The 20,934-nt window shown below is 40.9% G+C and overlaps 1 protein-coding gene across 3 annotated transcripts in view; it reads left to right on the top strand.

Annotated features, from left to right (window-relative positions):
* The window catches only part of LOC134205421 (protein timeless homolog), a 269,302-nt gene that overhangs the window by 154,408 nt on the left and 93,960 nt on the right, over positions 1-20,934 (top strand). Inside the window, exons 9-10 of one of the 3 annotated variants that reach the window (XM_062680651.1) lie at positions 3,118-3,184; positions 3,266-3,316. In XM_062680651.1, coding sequence (XP_062536635.1) covers positions 3,118-3,184; positions 3,266-3,316 — 118 coding nt within the window. Of the gene's footprint in view, positions 1-3,117; positions 3,196-3,264; positions 3,317-20,934 lie in introns of all 3 variants that reach the window. The other 2 variants (XM_062680650.1, XM_062680649.1) reach the window with 2 other exon arrangements.

Below are 20,934 nucleotides of genomic sequence, written 5' to 3'. Positions count from 1 at the left end.
CAGTTATAGAGCTCGTTTTGGAGTCGCTAGGGATGTCCAGAAGAAACAATATTGTTCACACGTAGTATAGTCAATGCTTAGTGTGTTATAAAACATTTTTGGAACCTGTAAATCTTGTTCACACTGAAATATGTCATGTTAAATATATTTTACTATATTTTGGAAAAACCATCCTTACTCACGCCTCTCTAGGGAAAAAATGAGCATCCCTAGATGGGTAAGACATCCGTAAAAGAATTGTGAAAATCGGTCGAAAGACGGCTGAGAGCCAGCTGTTAGAGAATTTAGTTTCCATGATTTTCTGATCACGGTAGTCCGCGTTAGTGATTTTATCACGGTATTCGTAGTGTTAAATAAGCGTTGTTTTTGAAAAAAATCTATTGTATGCGTATTTTTTCATTTTTTATTTTATCATAATGTAACAATTAGTTTTTAGACCCCATTTTAAAGCTTATAAACTAACATTTGTAACAATGCTTCAACATCAGAGAAAAAGCATCAACAAATATTTCAAAAAATAGTTGATCAAAAAAAAATTTCAGGAAATTTGCTTAATTTTTTTCAGACTTTGGCACCTTATATCTCTGGAACTAGTGCACCTAGAGACTTTAAATTTTTAATTTCTCTTAATTACAGTATAGGCAATGGATAGAAAGTATTTCGAAATGATTTGGAAGATATAACATTCTTGATTAATGGCCGCCGGAAATCCTATAGTGCGGCCGCCTTCCGATCGGCTAGTCGATTAACTGCTCCGCCATCTGGCTTAACTCTCGCTTAACTTTTCAAAAGGTCCTAAGTAACATTTTTTTCATGAATTAATTTGAATAGCGCAATCAACAGACCAATATGAAAGCTTTTGATTGCAGTACTCAAATTAATTCATGAAAAAAATGTTACTTTTGAAAATTTAAGCGAGAACTGCGGTGGTCCACCTTGGAGGTGCGTAGTAGCTCTTTATGATGATGCCGTCATTTTTGGCGATACCAATTCCTTCGCTTCAACTCCTTTGTTATATCGCCTCTTCGTCCAATGATATTTCCATGCGCTCGTGCAGAGTCGAGCTGTCGCAAATCCTTTTCCTTTTTTGACGTAGGATTACGTCCTTCGGGGTCATTCTGCAGATTCAAATTTGACACCGTCACGAAAAGCGGTCCGAACGCATGGGCTAATAACTCAGTCGTCTTCCAACCGATCTTGGAGGTTTAGTCATCAATCGATCGACGAACTCAACTTTCAAAAACAATGAATTTCGCTAAGAACTACTAAAAATCTGTAAACCATTATGCCTAACGTACATTATGCCTATCGTCTAGTCCAGGAAACTTTCGTGTTGCAAATTTTCTCGACTTCTCTAGGCATAACAGTTTCATCATGTTAGCCTCAAGATATACGAATGCAGAAATGGTAACTTGGCATAGACACCTCGATGTTAATAACTGTGGAAGAGCTAACATACTAAGCTGCGAGGTGGCAATGTCCCAGTGGGGGATGTAATGCCAATATAAAGAAGAAGTTGGCCTCTTCGTTCTTACCTGTTTTCATTCCATCTTTCAGATAAAAAATTGTTGCATCAATCCTGAAAAGTATTAGTACGCTTATTGAAAATCTGTTTTATAAATTCAAAATTTAGTAATTGCTCTTGAAACTCTTTAATTAAAATTTGAAAAATGTCGATTTATTAAAAACCACCTTAAAAGGTGCCTTACCTTATCTCTTGTGCAGTCATTAACAATGTTGTCAGGCTTTTATGACACCAGTGGAAGACTTAAGATTGGATAGCACAATGCTAACGTCTTATTTACTTCCAACATTCCATAACAAAACAAACCGTAATCCCAAGTATGAAGATGCAGCGTAGGTCCTTGTTGTCTTGTAGCAATTTACTCCGGTTTAACAGGCTTTGGCTTACTATTTTTCAATTTAACGAACTGCTGATTGAAATTTACAAAATTGCTCCCATTTTATCGCCCTGGCAAAGTATCTGCAAAATAACAGATAAAAACTCATTCTTCCGAACAAACTTCGATCTTTGTCTTTCGGTGTGGCGACCGTGGTGGCGGCTTGGGTTGGAAAGCTGTGTGCTCCGACAATTTTCGCTCTGCGGTGAGCTCCGGGCGACGGATGGAGGTTGACAGCTGGGGCATGGCATGGAAGCATGTGGGTGCGTCCTTAGCCCCCCGGAAGGCAATAGCAGCAGTTCTCGTGGTACTACCAGTCAGTCGATGGATGACTGTATGTGAGTGCTCTCTGCCAAAGCAAGACATCGAGTCGCACAGTGAAGATAAGAAATCAAGAAGTTGTGTGGATTCCGATAGTTTATTTTTGCTTGTAGTTTTGAAATGCTTTGGAGGACGACATTTTCGGTTATCTTCAACGGTATGATTTTATTTTTGAAAAAGAAACGACTTATTAGGTGCGTTAAAGTTTAATTATTACATTTTCCGCTACTGGCTCTACCGTAACAGCATTTTTTCTTTTAAACCATAATCTCTTATTGATTTTCCTAACTTATATGAATTTGTTTCGTTAAATAGCAACTATAGTAAATTAAAATTTTCCAAAATTTTGTCGCACTTCTATACGAAGCAACGTCACTGTGGGGAGCTACACTGCAATCGGCAGCACTACCATTTTCTATAAAATCAATTTTACTCGCTTTTATTCGACTTAAAGAGCATACAGCTATATTCTTATTTCCCGCTCCATTGCTGCCAGACGACGGTCAAAGTTGTTTTCGCCCATTTGGATCCCCTCGAATGCTCCAATGTCTCGAGACCATTTCGCAGCAAAAGTTTATCCGTAAAAATAAAGTTTAATAGAAAACCGGAGAATAAGATAATGGCACAAATCGCAAATGTTGCCCATTGGGTCCGGATATGGCTTTGGATGCTCCGCTCCGGAATATCGACAAATAAAGACCAAAGGCTGCTGCACACTTCGGTCGACATAAAGCCAAACATCATGAATGAGGCATACGTTCCCATCTTATGCGGCATTGAACAGCACCACAAGAGCAAGAAAATAATAGGGGGAAAATAATAATTGTATGGGAAAGTTTTGAGGCGTTTTTCCATTGGGTTGCACTAATTGATTTTTCTTCTCTTTTAATTCCAGAAAAACAACCCATCGAGAATGAGTTCATCGATGGGGATGGAGCCGACGACTACGATGATGAGGAAGATGACGAAGAAGGTGGGTTGGGGTGTTTTGAATATTCTGTTCGATGTGCTTATTTTATTTTATTTTTTTTTTGTTTTCCAGAAGAGAGCCACATGACTGAAACTGATTTTCGCTTCGAAGATTTTGCTAAAAGGTGAGAGAAATCCGATTCTACAAAATTTGTTTGCTTGTAAATGTTTTATTCGACAGACCATGTCATTTTTTGCAAAATAGGTAATCCGCTTGTTCGATAAAGCAATAATAGCTAATACTAATTAATTCAAATAATTCCGCCAGAAGAAATCTCTATGAGAATTCACGCTAGAAGCTGTTGGTTAAGCTATATTAAATATGAGAGTACACTCAACTCTTTTTTTACGTAACTTATCCGGGGGACGTAAACGTAAACCAAATGTGACCCCGTTAGCCATAAATAAATGCCCTTCCCTTAGCTGTCATTCCGTCGCGATCTGTCTCGGAGCGGAAAAACCTACGGAATTAAAGAATTAAAATTCTCTGGATTTTAACGGGGTTGTTCTTATTCCAAGGAAAGTTTTCTTCAAAAATCTCACTAGAAACTTTTTGGAATTTTCACGGGAACTTTTTTAGGCCGAAAGTCATCTAGCCAAATTTTATTTGGCTGAATCAAACGCCCGATCGATTTGCTCGAAAACTTTTTGGCCAAAAGGAACATACGGGCGAGTTAGTAATTTGACCGAAAAAGCCGTTTGCCCTGGAAGGGCACATTACCAGTTCGGCTGAGCGACATTTCCGGCCAGATAGTTTTCTACCTAATGATTTGTTCGGTTAAACAGCTGTCAGTTTGGCCGTTGGCCAAACGTCTTTTTCTGCCCTAACAGGTTTGCCCTTACAGGGCATTTGGCCGAATAGGGTGGTTTGATCGAAAATGGCCATTTGGTCGAAAAGGTCGTTAGGAGAAATGATCGTTTGGCAGAAAGGGTCATTTGGCCTAAATATTCATAAGACCGAAATTGTTATTTGCTAGACGGCTAATATGTCCAACAATGTCGACCCGATCGTCCAAATGACATGTTAGGCATGTGCCTCTTTTCGAGAAACTTTTTCGGCAAAACTGACCAGTTCAGCCGTATATCTAATTCTCCTAAATGACATTTCGGTCAGTGACGCTTCCTGCAAAACGAAGGACACAAGCCCGGCCAGAACATCAATGAAGCTCTGGCTCCGGCCAAGAAAGCTGGTTAGCAAAGGTTGTGGGCACCAACAAAAACAATAAGTCGATTCACCGAAGAAGACCGTAGAAAAAAAATCGGAATAAGAAGACCGCCAAAATGATGGAATAATCAAAGAAGCATCCAATCAACAGCATCCTGGAAAAGACAGCAAGATAGAAAAAATAGCTGGTACAACAGATCAACAAGAAAAACCGTTTCATTGGTTGTGGGACAAAAGGTCGAAGCAATAAAAAGTTAAGATAACCAAATAATGGAGCGAAACGTCGAGCTGTAATCATTTTTTTTTATTTTTTGGTTTGAAACCGATTTTTTGTTTTGACTGATTTTTTGGTTTGAAAACGATTTTATTCAATGCTTAGGGGTAAAGTTCGTATTTTACAAAGGTCCGATGATACAGGACTCAAATAATACTCAATTCAATTTTAATTTATATTCTTCCTTGGAGACCTGCTGCGGATTCGGTACAAGCTGTTGGGAGTTTGCGTGCCCCAGTCTTCGATTTCCAAGGTCCAAAAAGAGAACATCGACACAGAAATTTAATACCATGTTCTACCAGCCTGTCCAACCATATCTCTTTATGAAAGACACGCGTAAGCAAAGGTCTGTCGACCTGTTTCAAATATATCGCGTGCTCCTTTCAGTACATGGAATAAATTCCGAGATGCGCGTGAAAATTGTCACGTAAATAACGACCCGAGTCAGAGACGTGGTACGGGTCGGACAGGAGAGCGACATCGATCCTCGACTCCGAGACCGACTGCCACAGCAGCTGCTGGGCAGATGCACAGTGGTTAAGATTCAACTGTATTGCTTGCATGGCTTCTTCTTGTTTTCCTCTCCGAAGGGACACGGAGGTCCACCCATAATGTGATAACATGCTTGCTTTTTGCTGGCGCAGATGGACACCTTGATACCTTGTCGCATTCCTGCGCTTTGTGCCTTTCCTAGCCACAATGACGAAAGAGGTTGCTACGGTCTGGGCCCATACAGTCGTAGAACTTATGTGTTGACTCTAAGCACCAATAGTACCTGTCCACTGAAGGTGGCTGAAGTTTGCTTATTGGGCATTAGAGTGATTTAAATTTTGACTTTTTCGCTCCTCTATGCTTAAACGATGACATTTGCTGTTTATTAATCCTTCTAAATTTTTAGCTAATTTGGATGTAACTAGACTGAGGACGAACAGTTTGAAGTTTGTACGCACTGCTCTTTAACGGCAGAAAAGACGTCGTCCGTGCACTCGTCCAGTTGCTTGCACTGGAAAGTTCCTTCCGTCCCAAACAACCTCACATCGGTGCCGTAACCCAAGATCTCTTGGCTTGGCCGTCCCACTAGCTTTCGCTCCCCGTTTCAGCACCAAGATAATTTCACCGGTCTTTGTTCGTCTGACGCTTCGCGCGTCCTGTCCCAGCGCCGAAAGCTTTTCGGTCCCCCGCATCGACGTCGGCGTACTTATCCTTATCAGTTTTCACCAACATAGCCTTTACTCTGTCCTTAACTTTCTTTGTGGGTCGAGATGCGCTCGGCTTTGAACTACTGACAAGCTACCAGGGATTTTATGTCCCTTGTGCCGATCGCACCGGCCGGCTGGTACCCTCTTGCGGCCCGGCGACTTGCGTTTGGTTGGTGCATTTCGGTATTTTTGGCCAAGAAGTGGCTTACTCGGGTCAACGCCCTTCGGGCTTCACTACACCCCGATCTACTCCGTCAAGACGACGTTTGGCCTTTGTGGTCGCCTACTGTTTGGTTTTGCTCTGAGCACTTTCGCCGGTTTGCTGCCGGAGCCGTTTTTGGTTAAGCACATTCTTCCCCTCGTTGGCCGTCAGGGCAAAATCAATCGCCTCTTGAGCCAAAGTCGCTCTTCCAATCCAAGGAAGGAGAAGGTCTTGGTTGTGGCACCTTTGTCGGCCTTCTCGCTTCCCCAAGGTGGCTGATAAAAGCGTTCTGTTCTTGTCTTACGAGTCGGACAGCATGGCGGTGCACCAGCAGGTTCTATTTCAGTTCTATACTGATGTTCTGCCTTCCGCTTGTGAACTCGATAATGTTATCGAGTTGCTCGACGACCACCCGCATCACAGATTTTGGCCTAAATATTGTACCTAAATAGCAAAGGAACTGAGGCGAAGACGAATGTAGCCCAACGAACTCTCAATTAGTGTAGCCAAACGAACATGACGTCACGATTGCAATCCAATGAAATGTGTGACGTCAAATTCGCGTGGTACACTTCTCCCTTCTCACATCTCACATCTTTATCTCATTTTTCACTTCTTTCACTTCTCTCTTCTAAATTTTCTCTCTTTTGCTTCTCCCTTCTCAGATCTCACATGTTGCTTTTCATTTCTCACTCCTCACTTTTCACTTCTCCAATTTTGTATTGAATTTCTCACTTCTCATTTTCCGCTTCTCACTTCTAAACTCTCACTTATCACTTCTCGTTTCTCAATTCTCGCTACTCACATCTCACTTCTCGTATCGAATTTCTTACTTCTCACTTCTAAATCTCACTTCACACTTGTAGCTTCTCATTTCTCGGTTCTCACTGATCACTTCTTGTTTCTTACTTCTCACTTCTCACTGTTCACGTATCGCCTCTCACTTCTCACTTCTTACTTCTGACTTCTTGCATCTCATTTCTCACTTCATACTCCCCACTTATTCCTTCTAACTTCCCGCTTCTTGCCTTCATTTCTTAGATCTTACTGCTTTTCATTTCTCGCTTCTCACTTCTCATATTTCACTTCTCACAACTCACTTCTCTCCATTCACTTCTTACTTCTCACTTCTCGCTTCTCACTTCTCACATCTTACATTTAATTTCTCGTATTGAATTTCTCACTTCTCAATCTTACTTCTCATTTGTCCTCTCACATATTACTTCTCATTTCTAATTTTTGACTTCTGACTCCTCACATCTCACTTCTCACTTTTCACTTTTCAAAAATCACTTTCATCTTTTGCTTCTCACTACTCGCATATCATTCCTTACTTCCCACTTCCCAAATCTCACACCTTACTTCTCGCTACCGTTTTCTCACTTCTCATTTCTTCCTTCCTATTTCTCACTTCTCATTTCGCCCATCTTACTTCTCATCCTTCATTTTTTTCTCGCTTCTCATTTCTCGTTTCACACCTCTCGTTTCTCACTTCTCAGTTCTTACTATTCACTTCTCACTTTACACTACTTACTTCACACTTCTGGTTTTCTACTTCGTACTTCTTACTTCTCTCTACCGCCTTAATGGCCGTTAGTCTGACAGAATTTTTGACGATTTCCTCAAGACTCTGGCTCCTTCGTAAAATTGATCCATCTGATTTGTCTCCAGCCGATGCAGCATGTACTGAAGCGGGGTTCTAGCTTTTAGACACTAAATAATAAGGTTCTTTGTGCGCACAAAAGCTAGGAATTTTTAATTTTTGATGCGCTTGAAAACCATTTTTGCTCTACAAACCAGCATAATTCCCAAATATTATTATACACTACGACATCGCTACGAAACAAATTTGACGCCCTGGCAACAAAAATGACAACTCTTCGAACACCAACACAAAACACAACTAACCACTTGGAAATCGCCTGAACCAGGCAATAGATTATGATGGACTCTGTGGAACTCGCATTTCTCTAGGTTGGAATATATGCTTTTATATTGTAATAAATACCCATCTGGTCCGCCTCTCCAATACTTTGTAATAAATTATCCATGTAGTTACTAAATTTTTGATAAGCTTTGGGCTGAGAATATTCCTTTAAAAAAGTGGTGGTCAGTTATATAACGTAGTTAAGGTTTGATTGGTTGTATTCGGCTATCAAGTTAGAAATCTAGATAAACTACTTCTTATTTGAGCTTAATTAAGAACTCTTGTTTTCAAGTATGAATGTGTAAATTATCGGTAGGGAAGTCAAATTATTCAGACTAAAAAAATACTTTTTATGGCAATTTGTGATTATGTAAGAAGTCCATGTCCTTACATGAAAACTTCATTTTCCATTTACCTTATAAAAGTGAACTAATGCCAAAGGCAACCAAAGATGTCATTCCTAACGTAGGTATCATTAATCGAACCGTTACCGTACTGCTATTGACTAAAAGAGCAGACATCAAAGTAGTACTATGCAAACTGAATGTAAATATTGCATAATGAAGCTGATAATGTTCCACTTACTACATCAAATGTTATGATCATGGGGGAGGTGTCCTACCGATATTATTGACGACATGGATTTCATCTCACACAGTTAAGCAGCTTATTCATAGCATGTCCTCCTCGCCGTAATGCTGCGAACGAGTAGAAGCTTTCAACCATCGAAGTTATGGATCTCGGTTTCGCCGATGTTTCCGAGCAAGAGGCTACTGACTAGTTTCCGAGAGCAAGGCACCAGTTGTGCAAACATTTTGTTGGACGGTTCGTTTCACAAGTAATGTGCAAGGACTTTGCTGCTTCGTTTCCACCAATTATTGCATATATGTGGGAGTGCTTTGATATACAAGTGTGTGTACATATGACATATTTATGGTTTGTCGTTTGTTTCCTTTTGCATATTGGACCATAATCATGAGTGGACAGAAAGTACAGGGTGCGCTAAAGTAAAATAATTTGCACCATTTATGATACGTACGCTTTCGATGAATCTAGGTAGAAAATAACTTAAATTTGGTATTTTTTTCCGTTTTGCCCTATTTGTTACCCAGATAAAAACTTCGTTAATGAATTTCGGTGATTGTTTTCACCGGGATCCTGCACCGGGAAATCCGGGAAAAAAATGTCTACTGAAAAATAAAACATAAAAAACTGATGTGACACTGACTTTCCTTACTTTTCTGTGCACAATTGTGGTCAAATTTCAGATATTTTACGGTTATTGAAAAAAAGGATTACATTATTAAAAAATCCATTAACGCGATAATGTATACTAATGAATGCCATCAATGCGTTGTTATGTTTAACCTTTAATGTGCTTTTACTATTTCTTTTTATAATGCAAAATATCTGTTTAGTGAAGAAGTCGTCAGAACTCGCGTTAAACTGTGTAGTGTAGTTTCCTTTGCCAATTAAACATCTTTTAAACAACCGTTCGTCGCATGTGCTTTACTGTTTTGCATTTCTACCAGTAAGTTCGCAATTGTTTCTCATCAAGAAGTTTCACACACTGCTGACCTCCTAACTCAGCACATGTTTACCATTTCTAATGAACGCACGCTGTACCTACTGAAGAGAGACACACTCGCATAATCTGCTTGTTTTCTTAATCAGAAACGGAAGCAATAATAAACAAACCGACTCGCCTCGACAGTGCCGGCAGAGAATGAGCAGCACTCGTGAGCCAAGACCGGAAGCCGGAGGAGACACTTGGAGACGTGTTCTGATCTGGTGGGATTTGTGGGATACATGACATCTGTGCAGTTTGCTGTGGAGCTTCCGGCCTGAACCCCGCAGAACCTTTGAAGAGCGGGTCATCTGGGTACAATGTGTGATATATTATATCAAACAGACTGCTCCCTCCGTCGTTGTTGTTGTTAATGTTGTCCAAACGAAATCAGGACATGTTAATGTTAGGAGAGTGCACTGGCACCGACTCGCTTCGACGACGACGGAGATGGCCATTCTAATTCTTGGAAAGATAACATTGGCAGCAACACAATAACATCAATTAGTTTATCGAGCGTCTGTCCTGTTTGCGGACACGAAATGTAACAACACTTGAGGAAGTGACGGTCCATTGAGCAGGCGACACAAGAGTGTTTAGTTTGACCGGAGGTTATTTTCAATCAGGTGTTAATCGCAGATCCCAGAGTGTAAATTTGTTCAACCGAATATGTTCATGTTGCGAACTGAGGGAATATGAGCTTGAACCTAAGGGTTTTGATATTAATATAATGCGAATTTCACGCCATCCTTTCTATGGATAGATAACGCTTCTACGAGTTTCACAGAGTCAAATCAAATATGAACTTGGATTTAGGACTTGGTGGTTTAGTGGCTACCGTTTCTGCCCTCTACACAAAAAGATTACATCATGCTTGTTTATTTCTATGTTGTATCTCAGTCTTTGGGTTGTTGTTGCGGCTATGATGTTATGCGAATCGCCAAATGGTATTTTCTACGTTGGACAACGTCTTGCCTGAAGGTACTGAGTGTCAAATCAGAATCTAAAATTGGGGAATGTTATGAAATTATGTAAGATTTTGAACGTTAGTAGCACCTTTATCTTACGATGGGGGCGGCTTTAAAATGGAAATGGTTGGAAACGCGCATTTAAAAAAAAAATCTTTTCAAGACCATCTGTTTATAAAAAAACCCAGATTGGTACTACCTGACAAGGTTCCAGCCCCACGAAATTCCCGTGAATATAATCTCGTACATCACAAGCATGATCAATTGCGATCGTAATTTGATCAACTGCCACGAGCTGGTACGAGAATTCTCCTTGAAATTCTTCTAGAAGCTGCCCTGGGAACTTCTAAATTCTTCCGGAAAGTTATCCACAAATTCCTATCAAAATCGTTTGAAAATCCTTCTCATGTAATTGTAATTCCTCCTTATCTAAAAACCGCCCATTTTTCTTTAGGAAATTCCTTGACGATTTCTTTTCACCTCTCCAAGTTATACTTCTAGACATTTCTTCGGCTATTTTTCCAGAAAAATCTTCGGCATTTCCTTCAGGAATGCATTCGAGAGTTTCGTCAAGAATACATACGGAATTTCCTCCCAAAATTACCCTAATTGTCCTAGAATTATTTCCGGACTTCACTTGGAATTTACTCCAGAATTTCATTCGGAAATAAATTCCAAGAATTCTTCCAGGAATTTCTTCAGAACGAACCCCCGGAAACTCATCCGGTAATTTCTTCAGCAGGAGTTTTTCTAAGAGTTCCTCTGGGAATCCCTCCAGGAACTTTACAGGGAATTCACAGGAAACAACTTCATTTGGGATTTCATCCAGGAGTTCTTACGAGAGTTCCTCCAGGATTTCCTCCGGAAATTCTTCATGTAGTTCTTCAAGAAATTCCACCAGAAGTTCCACCGGCAGCTCTTCCGAGAATTCCTCCGATAATTTCTCCGGCAATTCCTCCAGAAATTCCTCTAGGATTTTCTCCGGAAATCACTCTGGGAGTTCCTCAGCGAGTTCCTCCGGGAGTTCCTGCTCAGAGGAAGACCCGGAGGACCTGCCAGTGAAACTCCTGGAGGAATTCTGGTAGAAACTGCCCATCTACGATTCCTTCCTTCCACGCCACCTCAACGCTGAAATAGACAATTAAGAAAACTGTAAACAAACAATAAACCAACCAGCCGCCGTCCGCTGGTTAAGTCTCCATTCAAACCCCAAACAACTCACCTGTATCTAAGCAGACCACAGCCCAAGTTACTCCCAGAATCAGTTTCCGAAAAATCACACCCTAATAAATGTCAATAAATGTCGTAAAATCAATGATTTTGAGCATTTTAGAAAAGCCATCGTTAACCCTATAAAAAGAATTACTAGTCAATCAAGGTCCAAAATGGATCACAAACATCTAATCTTTCGAAATGTGGTGCATTTTGAACAAGTTAAACATAATAAGAGTGATTTATCTACAATTTTAGTAAGTGAAAGTTATTTAAAAATATGTTTTATGCAAGCCATTTTCGAATACTTGTTTACAAGCCTGGTTATTTTCTGTGAACGGTTTTGAGAGGAAAGTAAAAAGAATTCAATATAATAGTTTGTCCAAGCAAAAAAATAATATGTTTTCATTGAAGTAAGTTCTATTGAAAGTAAATATGATATTGTATTTCCTCTGGTGCGATAAATTTTCAATAATTGCTCAAGTGATATGGTGTATTTACTGTCAATTTAAGCTCCTTCATCGAATAAATCAAGTACGAGAAACCACCACCACGCGACGAACTACCCTCAAGAAAAATTGACTCACCTGTCACTCTTGGGTAGCCAAATCCATACGGAAAACATAAATTCCCAAAACTATTTCATACCCATTTCTTGGTAAACAAAACCCACCATCAGCCACCTAGTGGGAAATAGGAGATTTACACACTGGCACGGTAAATCAAAACTTCACAGCACTATTTTCTGGGCCATTTGATAGCAACCAGAGAAACAGCTAGACATCTGGTAGAAAAGATATTTTAGTTACTAGATAAAGATTGTCGCTACTGTTCCCTTTGTTCTGCTGTCCGAAACATGTGTGGTACATACCTGTCAAATCGTATGGATTTTCCTTCTTTGACATTTAGCTCCCCTATCCTCGCCAGCAAAAGATGTTCCGGACAGCGACGACAGCGACAATCTTTATCTAGTAACTAAAATATCTTTTTCTGGTAGACAGTACAACCAAAATCCAAGCACAGACAAAACCTTCCCTGCAAAATCTGGCCACCAAATAATGTTGTAATCCACCAACCTATAGTAAATTCAAGTAACAATCCAATCTTTCAAGTAGAACGCAAGGCAAAATTCGAAAAATGTTTTAACCTGTAAACTAGAAATAAGGCGAGACTCCACTCCACATTTAAGTGATGAACTTCTAATTATTAAAAAAATTACGTTAATAAAAAAAATGCCGGGGAATCTCTCGGAGGAATTTCCGAAGGAATTGCCGGAGGAGCTCCCGTGAGAACTCCCGGAGGAATTTTAGGAGGAACTCTTACATTTTTCCTGTTTTTAAAAAAGGTAACAAGCGTGAAGTTAGTAATTACCGCGGAATAGCCGCTTCATGTGCCACCTCAAAGTTATTTGAACAAGTAATTTACCAATTTCTGCTCCACAACTGTAAAGATTTTATCTCTGAGCATCAACACGGTTTTATGCCGAGGCGTTCAACAAATACGAATCTGAAAATTTACACAACGATGAAATCGCGCAATCTTTTCAGAAAAGATGTCAAGTAGACGCAATCTACACTGACTTTTCGGCGGCATTCGATAAAATTAATCACAGGATTACAGTTGCTAAGTTTGAACGCCTAGGATTTTCTGGATCTTTTCAGTGCTGGCTTCAATCCTACCTAACTGGCCGTGAAATGGCCATCAGACTAGGAGATACCATTTCACAATATGTTGACGTTTCCTCAGGTGTACATAGGGCCATTGATATTCCTAGTTTACCTCAACGATGTGAATTTAATACTTGAATCATTCAAGCTTTCGAGAGAATCTGTTGTTAAAGATCTGGGGGTATTATTGGACACTAAATTAACCTTCAAGGATCACATTGACTTTATTCTATGCTTCGTCATGCTTTGTCGAGGTGAAAACGCGGCATACTAACTGTCGAAGGCCCGATTGGCTGACAGCTGACATTAATTATTTATGATAATACAGCACCACAAGCTACGTTTGAAGCGTCTGTAGTAATAATAAATTCTTAATAAAATCTGGGTATTTCAAAATTTGTGGTGATAATAAATGAAATTTTAAGCTTTCAAAAGCTTTTTGGCATCTTTTAGTCCATCGTCCATACGCAATTTCGGCGAAATTAGGTACAAATTTTCTGTAGTAATTACAAAAAGCTACAAATCTGCGAGTTTCGTCTGAGTTTGTTGGAATAGGAAAGTTTTTGACTGCTGAAAATTTCGAGTCATCAGGATAGATTACTTTATCTGTAATTTTGTGTCCTAAATATGTCACTTCTCTTTGAAAAAAATTGCATTTACTTGGATTTAATTTAAGGTTATAGTTTCGAAGTCGTTGGAATACTATGGTTAAGTTTTTAAGATGATGCTGGGTAGAACATCCTATTACTATAATATCGTCAATATAGATAAATGCGTGTTCAGGTGTCAAACCTGCCATAGCTATTGTCATCATACGCTGAAAACTATTTGGGCTAATATTTAGTCCAAACGGCATTCTTGTATATTGGTAATGTCCTGTCACGGTCGCCATATTCTATGCTTCGTCATAGAGTTCCAACATTCACTCGCGAGATTTTGTCAAGGTGAAAACGCGGCATACTAACTGTCGAAGGCCCGATTGGCTGACAGCATTTTACTAATTCAGTCTTGACATCTAGTGGTATCTACTTGTGTAGATCACCAGAATTGGAATTTCGGTATGCAGTATTAAAGGTCAAAGTCTAGAAGTGCATCGAACACCAGTGAGAGCAGAACTCTCTCCCTCTCCCTTTATTGATCGTGCGTTTCTATAGATTTCCCTTTACAAAATTGATTATATTAAACCTGTTGCGTAACCAAGCAGTGGACTGTAAAACTGCTGCTAGCAAAGCGAACGATGACGAACCAATCCATGCAGCGGGTTGCTGATATTCCACCAGGTGGCAGCCGTGCCACTATCGAAGGGCGTGCGTGCCCACGAAGCAATTCCTTAGCGGCCCAGGTGCCGCGAGCGATGCGAGCGAAGAAAATTATTCTTAATTAACTCAGGTCCTAACAAGGACCGATTTCAGGAACGCCAAAAACTGCACCGCGGACCAAGTTAGGGATCAGCCAGAATGGAAGCAACACAAAAAAGTTTTAACTGAACATGTTTATTCCTGTTTGTTACAAATGGTTTTCTTCTCTTCTTCTTCTTGTTATGATGATCACTGTACGATGAATCGAAACGAACTGACGAACTGACACGCGATGGAGCTCTCGTTATATACTCGCACTGTCTGACTTGTCGAACGCAGCATACTACTTAGGGGCGTGGCTTATGATGGTTGGTGTTGTTGCTTGTAGTGATGTTTCCTCCGATTCCACTTCAGTGCGCTGACGCGGAACTGAACATACTCCCGCCGCAGAAAAGAAGTTGCTGTGTTGATCATCCTTGTCGTCGATCGGTGTGTTGTCCAGAATTGGTAGTGGCGCTAGTTTATGGATCGGTCGTTTGTAGATATGGTCACCAATGCGGACGTCCACAACACGAACTAAGCCGTCAGAACCTGGTAGGTTCGAACAACTCGACCAATCTTCCACTGTTGAGTTGGAACTTTATCTTCTTTCAAGAGGACGACAGTATCAATAGCCACGTTAACCTTTTTTCTAGTCCACTTTCCTCTGGACTGGAGCTCTACCAAATACTCGTGAGACCAGCGTTTCCAAAAATGCTGTCTCAGCTGCTGGATGTGTTGCCAACGGTGTAAACGATTTATGGGAATATCGGAGTAGGAGGGTTCAGGAATGGCTGTTAAGGGTCTGCCAATAATTAGATGCCCGGGGGTCAAAACTTCAGGGTCATTTGGGTCGCAAGAATGGGAATAAAGGGGTCTTGAATTGAGGATTGCCTCGATTTGACACAAAAGAGTCGCAAATTCCATTATCGTAAAATTTACTGATTGATAGACGCGATTCAGGATAGTTTTAACGCTTTTTACTCCCGCCTCCCACAAGCCTCCGAAGTGAGGCGCATTTGGAGGAATGGTTGTCCACTTTATTTCGTTAACCTGGCAGAAAATAGCAATCTTGTTATTGGTGACATCAGATTGAAACAGTCTATAGAGTTCGTGCAGTGCCGATTTTGCACCGATAAAATTAGTACCGTTGTCGCTATATATTTCTTCTGGAACTCCTCTTCGCGAGACAAATCGTTGAAGTGCCGCAAGAAATCCATCCGTCGAAAGATCTTCGACTGCTTCCAGGTGTATGCTTTTGGATACCATGCAGACAAACAGACAAATATATCCTTTCACGGGAGTCGCTTTTCTGGCCGTTTGTTTAACGTAGATAGGTCCAGCATAATCGATCCCAACCTTCGAGAATGGTGGAGCCACGTTGATGCGACATGAAGGTAGGTCGCCCATGAACTGGTTGGCTAGTCTTGGGTTCATTTTGAAGCAGGTAATACAGTTTCGTGTCACCAAACGCACGGTCGATCTCGCGTTTAATAACCAATACATTTGCCTAAGCGCGGCAATCACACAGTTAGGCCCAGCGTGTAGCTTATCTCTGTGAATGTCGGCTATCAGTGCCCGCGTGACCGGATGCTTATTCGGTAGAATCCATTGATGTCTTGCATCGTCGGAAAGAGAAGAGTGTCGAATTCTGCCACCAACGCGCAGGATGTCGTCGCTGTCGAGATACGGATTAAGGTTTCCAATTCGCTTACATGGTTTACCGTGCCGGATGCGGTCAATTTCATCGGGTAGCTTTTGCCTTTGAATCGATCGTATGATTAGTTTAGTCGCTTCTCGTAACTCGTTAATTGATGGATGCTTGGTAAGATTCCTGTGTTCAGGTTTGGACCTGGTATTAGAACAAAAACGTAAAACGTAAGCCACAACTCTTTGCATTTTACGAAATGAGTTTGTTTTTTCAAAAATCGGGAGGGTTCCATCTTGAACCGCTACATTAGCAATCGTCTGTGGCTTAAGCTCTGGAATTTCGCTTTCATTCATCGCTTCTGGTGTTTCTTCTATATACTCAGCCTTTCGAAGAAATGATGGTCCGTTCCACCACAAACTGCTTTTTGACAAGGCTGCTGAAGTCATTCCACGCGACACTATATCAGCAGGGTTGTCAGCTGACCGCACGTATTTCCACACAAAGTTGCCTTGGGATTTTATCTCCGAGACTCGATTTTTGACGAATATCTGCAGTCTGTCGAGAGACTTGTTAATCCAAGCTAGTACCACTCGACTATCGCTCCAAAGAACTACGGGAATATGCTCCAATTCCATCGCAGAAATAACTTTGCTTGCCAATCGATGTAACAGCAGTGCAGCCATTAGTTCTTTCCTGGGAATTGTAAGCGGTGTAATTGGGCACACCTTTGATTTACTCGTTACCAAACTCATAGTTGCAGTGCCGTCAGCATGCAAGGACCGTATGTAGATACATGCGCCGTAGGCTGCATTCGATGCGTCGGAAAATCCGTGAATTTCAATCGTAACTGCGCCATCCACAAACACCCGTCTAGGGATCCGAAATTGCCCGTCTGAAGGTAAAGCAGCTAAAAATATCTTCCACAGTTGCGCAAGATCTTCATCCACCTTATCATCCCAGTCCAACTTCCGCTTCCAAACTTCTTGCATTAGAATTTTCGCAAGAACAATAACGGGAGATAGCAATCCAAGAGGATCAAACAGTCTTGCTATCATTGATAGAATCTGACGCTTTGTTGGGTTTGCTGTAGTACAATCTGGCTGTGAAATGAAGATAAGCATGTCATCATTGGGATCCCACATCAGTCCTAATGCTTTGATCACTTCATTTGCGACAGTGCCTTCGATGTTTACCAACTTGTCCAAATCTTCATTAGGAAGATGCTTTAGAAAATGACTGTCGTTAGCTGCCCATTTGTGTAAGTGAAATCCGCCGAGTTTGAGAAGAGAAATTAGCTCTTTCTGAAGATTCATAACTTCCTCTAGATCATCTCCACCAAACAGTACATTGTCCACGTAAAAAGCCTTTCGTACCACTTCAGCAGCTCGAGGGTGTGATCTCTCCTCATCTCGCGCTAATTGATCCAGAGCTCTTATGGCCAAGAACGGAGCGGCTGCCGTTCCGTATGTAACGGTTTGCAATTCCAATACTCGAATCGGATCCTTTTGAGACTTTCGCCAGAATATTCGTTGCAGTGGAGTGTGGCAACTTGCAATCAGTATTTGCCGATACATTTTTTCAATGTCGGCGCTTAGAACGTATCGATGCTTCCGGAACATCAGGATGATCATTTGCAGATCTGGCTGGATTGTTGGACCAACCATCATCTCATCGTTTAAAGACTTTCCAAAAACTTTCGCTGACGCGTCAAACACAACACGGCACTTTGTTGTAGTGTTCGATGGTCTAAGTACCGCATGGTGGGGCAGATACCATTTAAGGATGCCTTCGGAATCCTGTTCCTCATCTATCTCTTTACAGTGTCCCAGATGTTCATACTCCTCCATGAATTGGTCATACTGTTCCTTCACTTCTGGCTGCTTGAATAATTTAGACTCCATTGCGTGAAATCGTCTTAATGCCATCTGACGCGAATCGCTTAGCTGTTTACAGGTTTCCCGCAAAGGCAGTTGAACTACATATCGACCTTCGGAGGTACGACGGAATGTAGACTGAAAGTGGGCCTCGCACTCTTCAGCCTCGGATGGTACGTTTTGTTCTATATCCACACTCTCTAATTTCCAGAAACGCTGAATTTGTTCACTCAATTGATCTGACGACGATATTGCGGTGTGTGAGAAAGCGACAGATCCAGATATCAATTCGCCAGTGATTTTTCCTCCAACAAGCCATCCAAAGTGTGAGTCCAGGAGAATCGGAAGGTTCTCTGATAGTTTGATTCGTCCGGGCTTCATCAGGTCGTTGAACCACTCCATCCCGATCAATAAATCCACTTGATCAGGTTTGTAGAATGTGGGGTCTGCCAAAAGTATCCCAGACGGAATGTTCCACGAAGCAATATCGATTTCAAAAGTCGGCAAAATTCCGGTGATCTTACGAGAAACCAAGCAATCCAATTCTATTTTGAAGCTGCTATACCTGGAGAAGACTCGAATCCATGCCTTATGTCGTACGTTGGACTTGATGTTGCTAACCCCGGTGATTGATATATTCGCTTCTTCCTTCTGCAGTCCTAGCTTGTTGGCCATTGACTCTGAGATGAAATTAATCTGCGAGCCGCTATCTAGGAGTGCTCGACATGTATGCGGCTGCCCATGCTTATCCAAGACAATCACTTGTGCTGTGAGAAGCAACACCTGCTGCGCTGGGTTCCTACACGTATTAGAGTATGCGGCAGTGACTTCGTTTGTGTTTGATGAACCTTCTTCTGGATTTACTGTTGTTTTTGTCGATGAATGCTGTTGCTGATGCACAGGAACTTGCTGTATTTTACCCATGTCCGATGAACGAGATCCTTCTCCATGAAGTAGAGTGTGGTGTTTTCGCTGACACTTTGAACACGATTTCGATGAAGGACAATTCACTCCACGATGGCCTCGCCTTATACTTGTGACACATATATGATACCAATATCACTGTACAGCATAAAACCATATGTCTGTCACCCAGAATCACGCTGGTATCACGATAGCACGATGATTTCCGTACCCTGCCCTTCGACCATTGTATTGTACGAAACAGAACATAATTTGTTGTTTGAAATGTCAAATACGCCGTTTGACATTTGAAATAAAAACAAACATTTGCAAGATGACTGATTAAAAATCGTTTTTCTGCAATTCCGGATGATATTTTTCACAACATTGGCAAAATATTATTCGTAAGCCCATTATTTGCTACAATTATGCTCTGAAGATGTCTTCCTATTGATTTTGCCAATTCTTGGGTTGTTTCCGGGAAGATCTACCGTCACTTTTGCATGATATTTTATGGTTTGAGTTCTGTATCGTGGGATTTCGAACATTTTGTGCAAGGATCCCATGGGTTTTAATTGGAATGAGGTCTGGGGATTGGGAAGGATGTGGGATGTTTGATTTGCCATTAGTCAGCAAACTATTTTTTTAAATAGGAAGAATGTTTTGTACCGTTGTTTTGGATAAATTCAAAATTGGATCTATGACTCAATTGAACGGTGCTGGCTTTATCCTACAAAATGTCCAAATTAATTAAACGATCAGTGCCGTTTGCACTAAAATCACCCCAAACCATAGAATAGAGTGGTTAACGTCCGCAGAAATAATTGCCCTGCGGAATATTTGCAAGAACTCGCATATTTCTGCTAAAATACCTATACGAAGAATTAGAAAACTATGACGTTTTCATATGACGTTACAGTACCAGTTTATGATTTCTATACATTTCGATGAAGAATATCGTTTTGGAAAGTGGTAGAATCAGTTTCAAAACAAACTGTCAAATAGATTCAACGGTGAAAAAAGATGTATGTCATCTTGCCACTGTACGCGTACAGCGTGATACGAAAATTATTGTGTGGAAATCATATGTCTGTCGATAGTATTAAGCAGTTGAAACAAACCTGCTTGTCACGCACTAGTTTAAGCCGGTCTTGGATCGTTAATTCGTAGAACTTAGGGCACTTGAAAGAAAAATGATCACCATCACAGAACTCACAGCTAATTGACACGGTTGCTGTATTCACTCGCGAATTCTATTGCTTATTCGACACTGGTTTCCCTTTAAGCGACGTTTGGTTTGACTGTTTTTGATTGCTATTGACAGTGGACAACTGGTATCTTTCAAGAATGGAAATGCGATTTTTCAAAAATGCTATTGTGTCATCATAGCTTGGAAGTTCCCCATGTTCCATAGTAGATTCCCATGCTCTCTTGCTCTCGTTGTCTAGAGCATTGGTAAGGATGTGTACGATAATCAATTCGGACACTCCAGTAAAGTCTTGCCCCAAAAATTTTAAATTTTCGACGTGACCCACACAAGTATCGACCAGGTTTCGAAGTTCACAATGACCCTCTTTGAACAATCTTTTAATATTTAGCAGCCCAGAAATATGAAGATCAACCATGCGCCTTTTATCCTCGAACCTCTCTTCTAGTATTTTCCATGCACGGTCGTAATTACCATCAGATATGGTTTTCGCATCAATGAGACCGGCAGCATTCCCAATCAATGATTTTTCTAAATGGTAGAGCTTTATTCGCGGCGGTTCATTCGACTTGTCCACCACATCTTTAAAC

The sequence above is a fragment of the Armigeres subalbatus genome, chromosome 1, assembly GCF_024139115.2.
Source record: "Armigeres subalbatus isolate Guangzhou_Male chromosome 1, GZ_Asu_2, whole genome shotgun sequence".
In the NCBI taxonomy this organism is placed as follows: domain Eukaryota; kingdom Metazoa; phylum Arthropoda; class Insecta; order Diptera; family Culicidae; genus Armigeres; species Armigeres subalbatus.
This window is presented reverse-complemented; position numbering and strand designations above follow the sequence as displayed.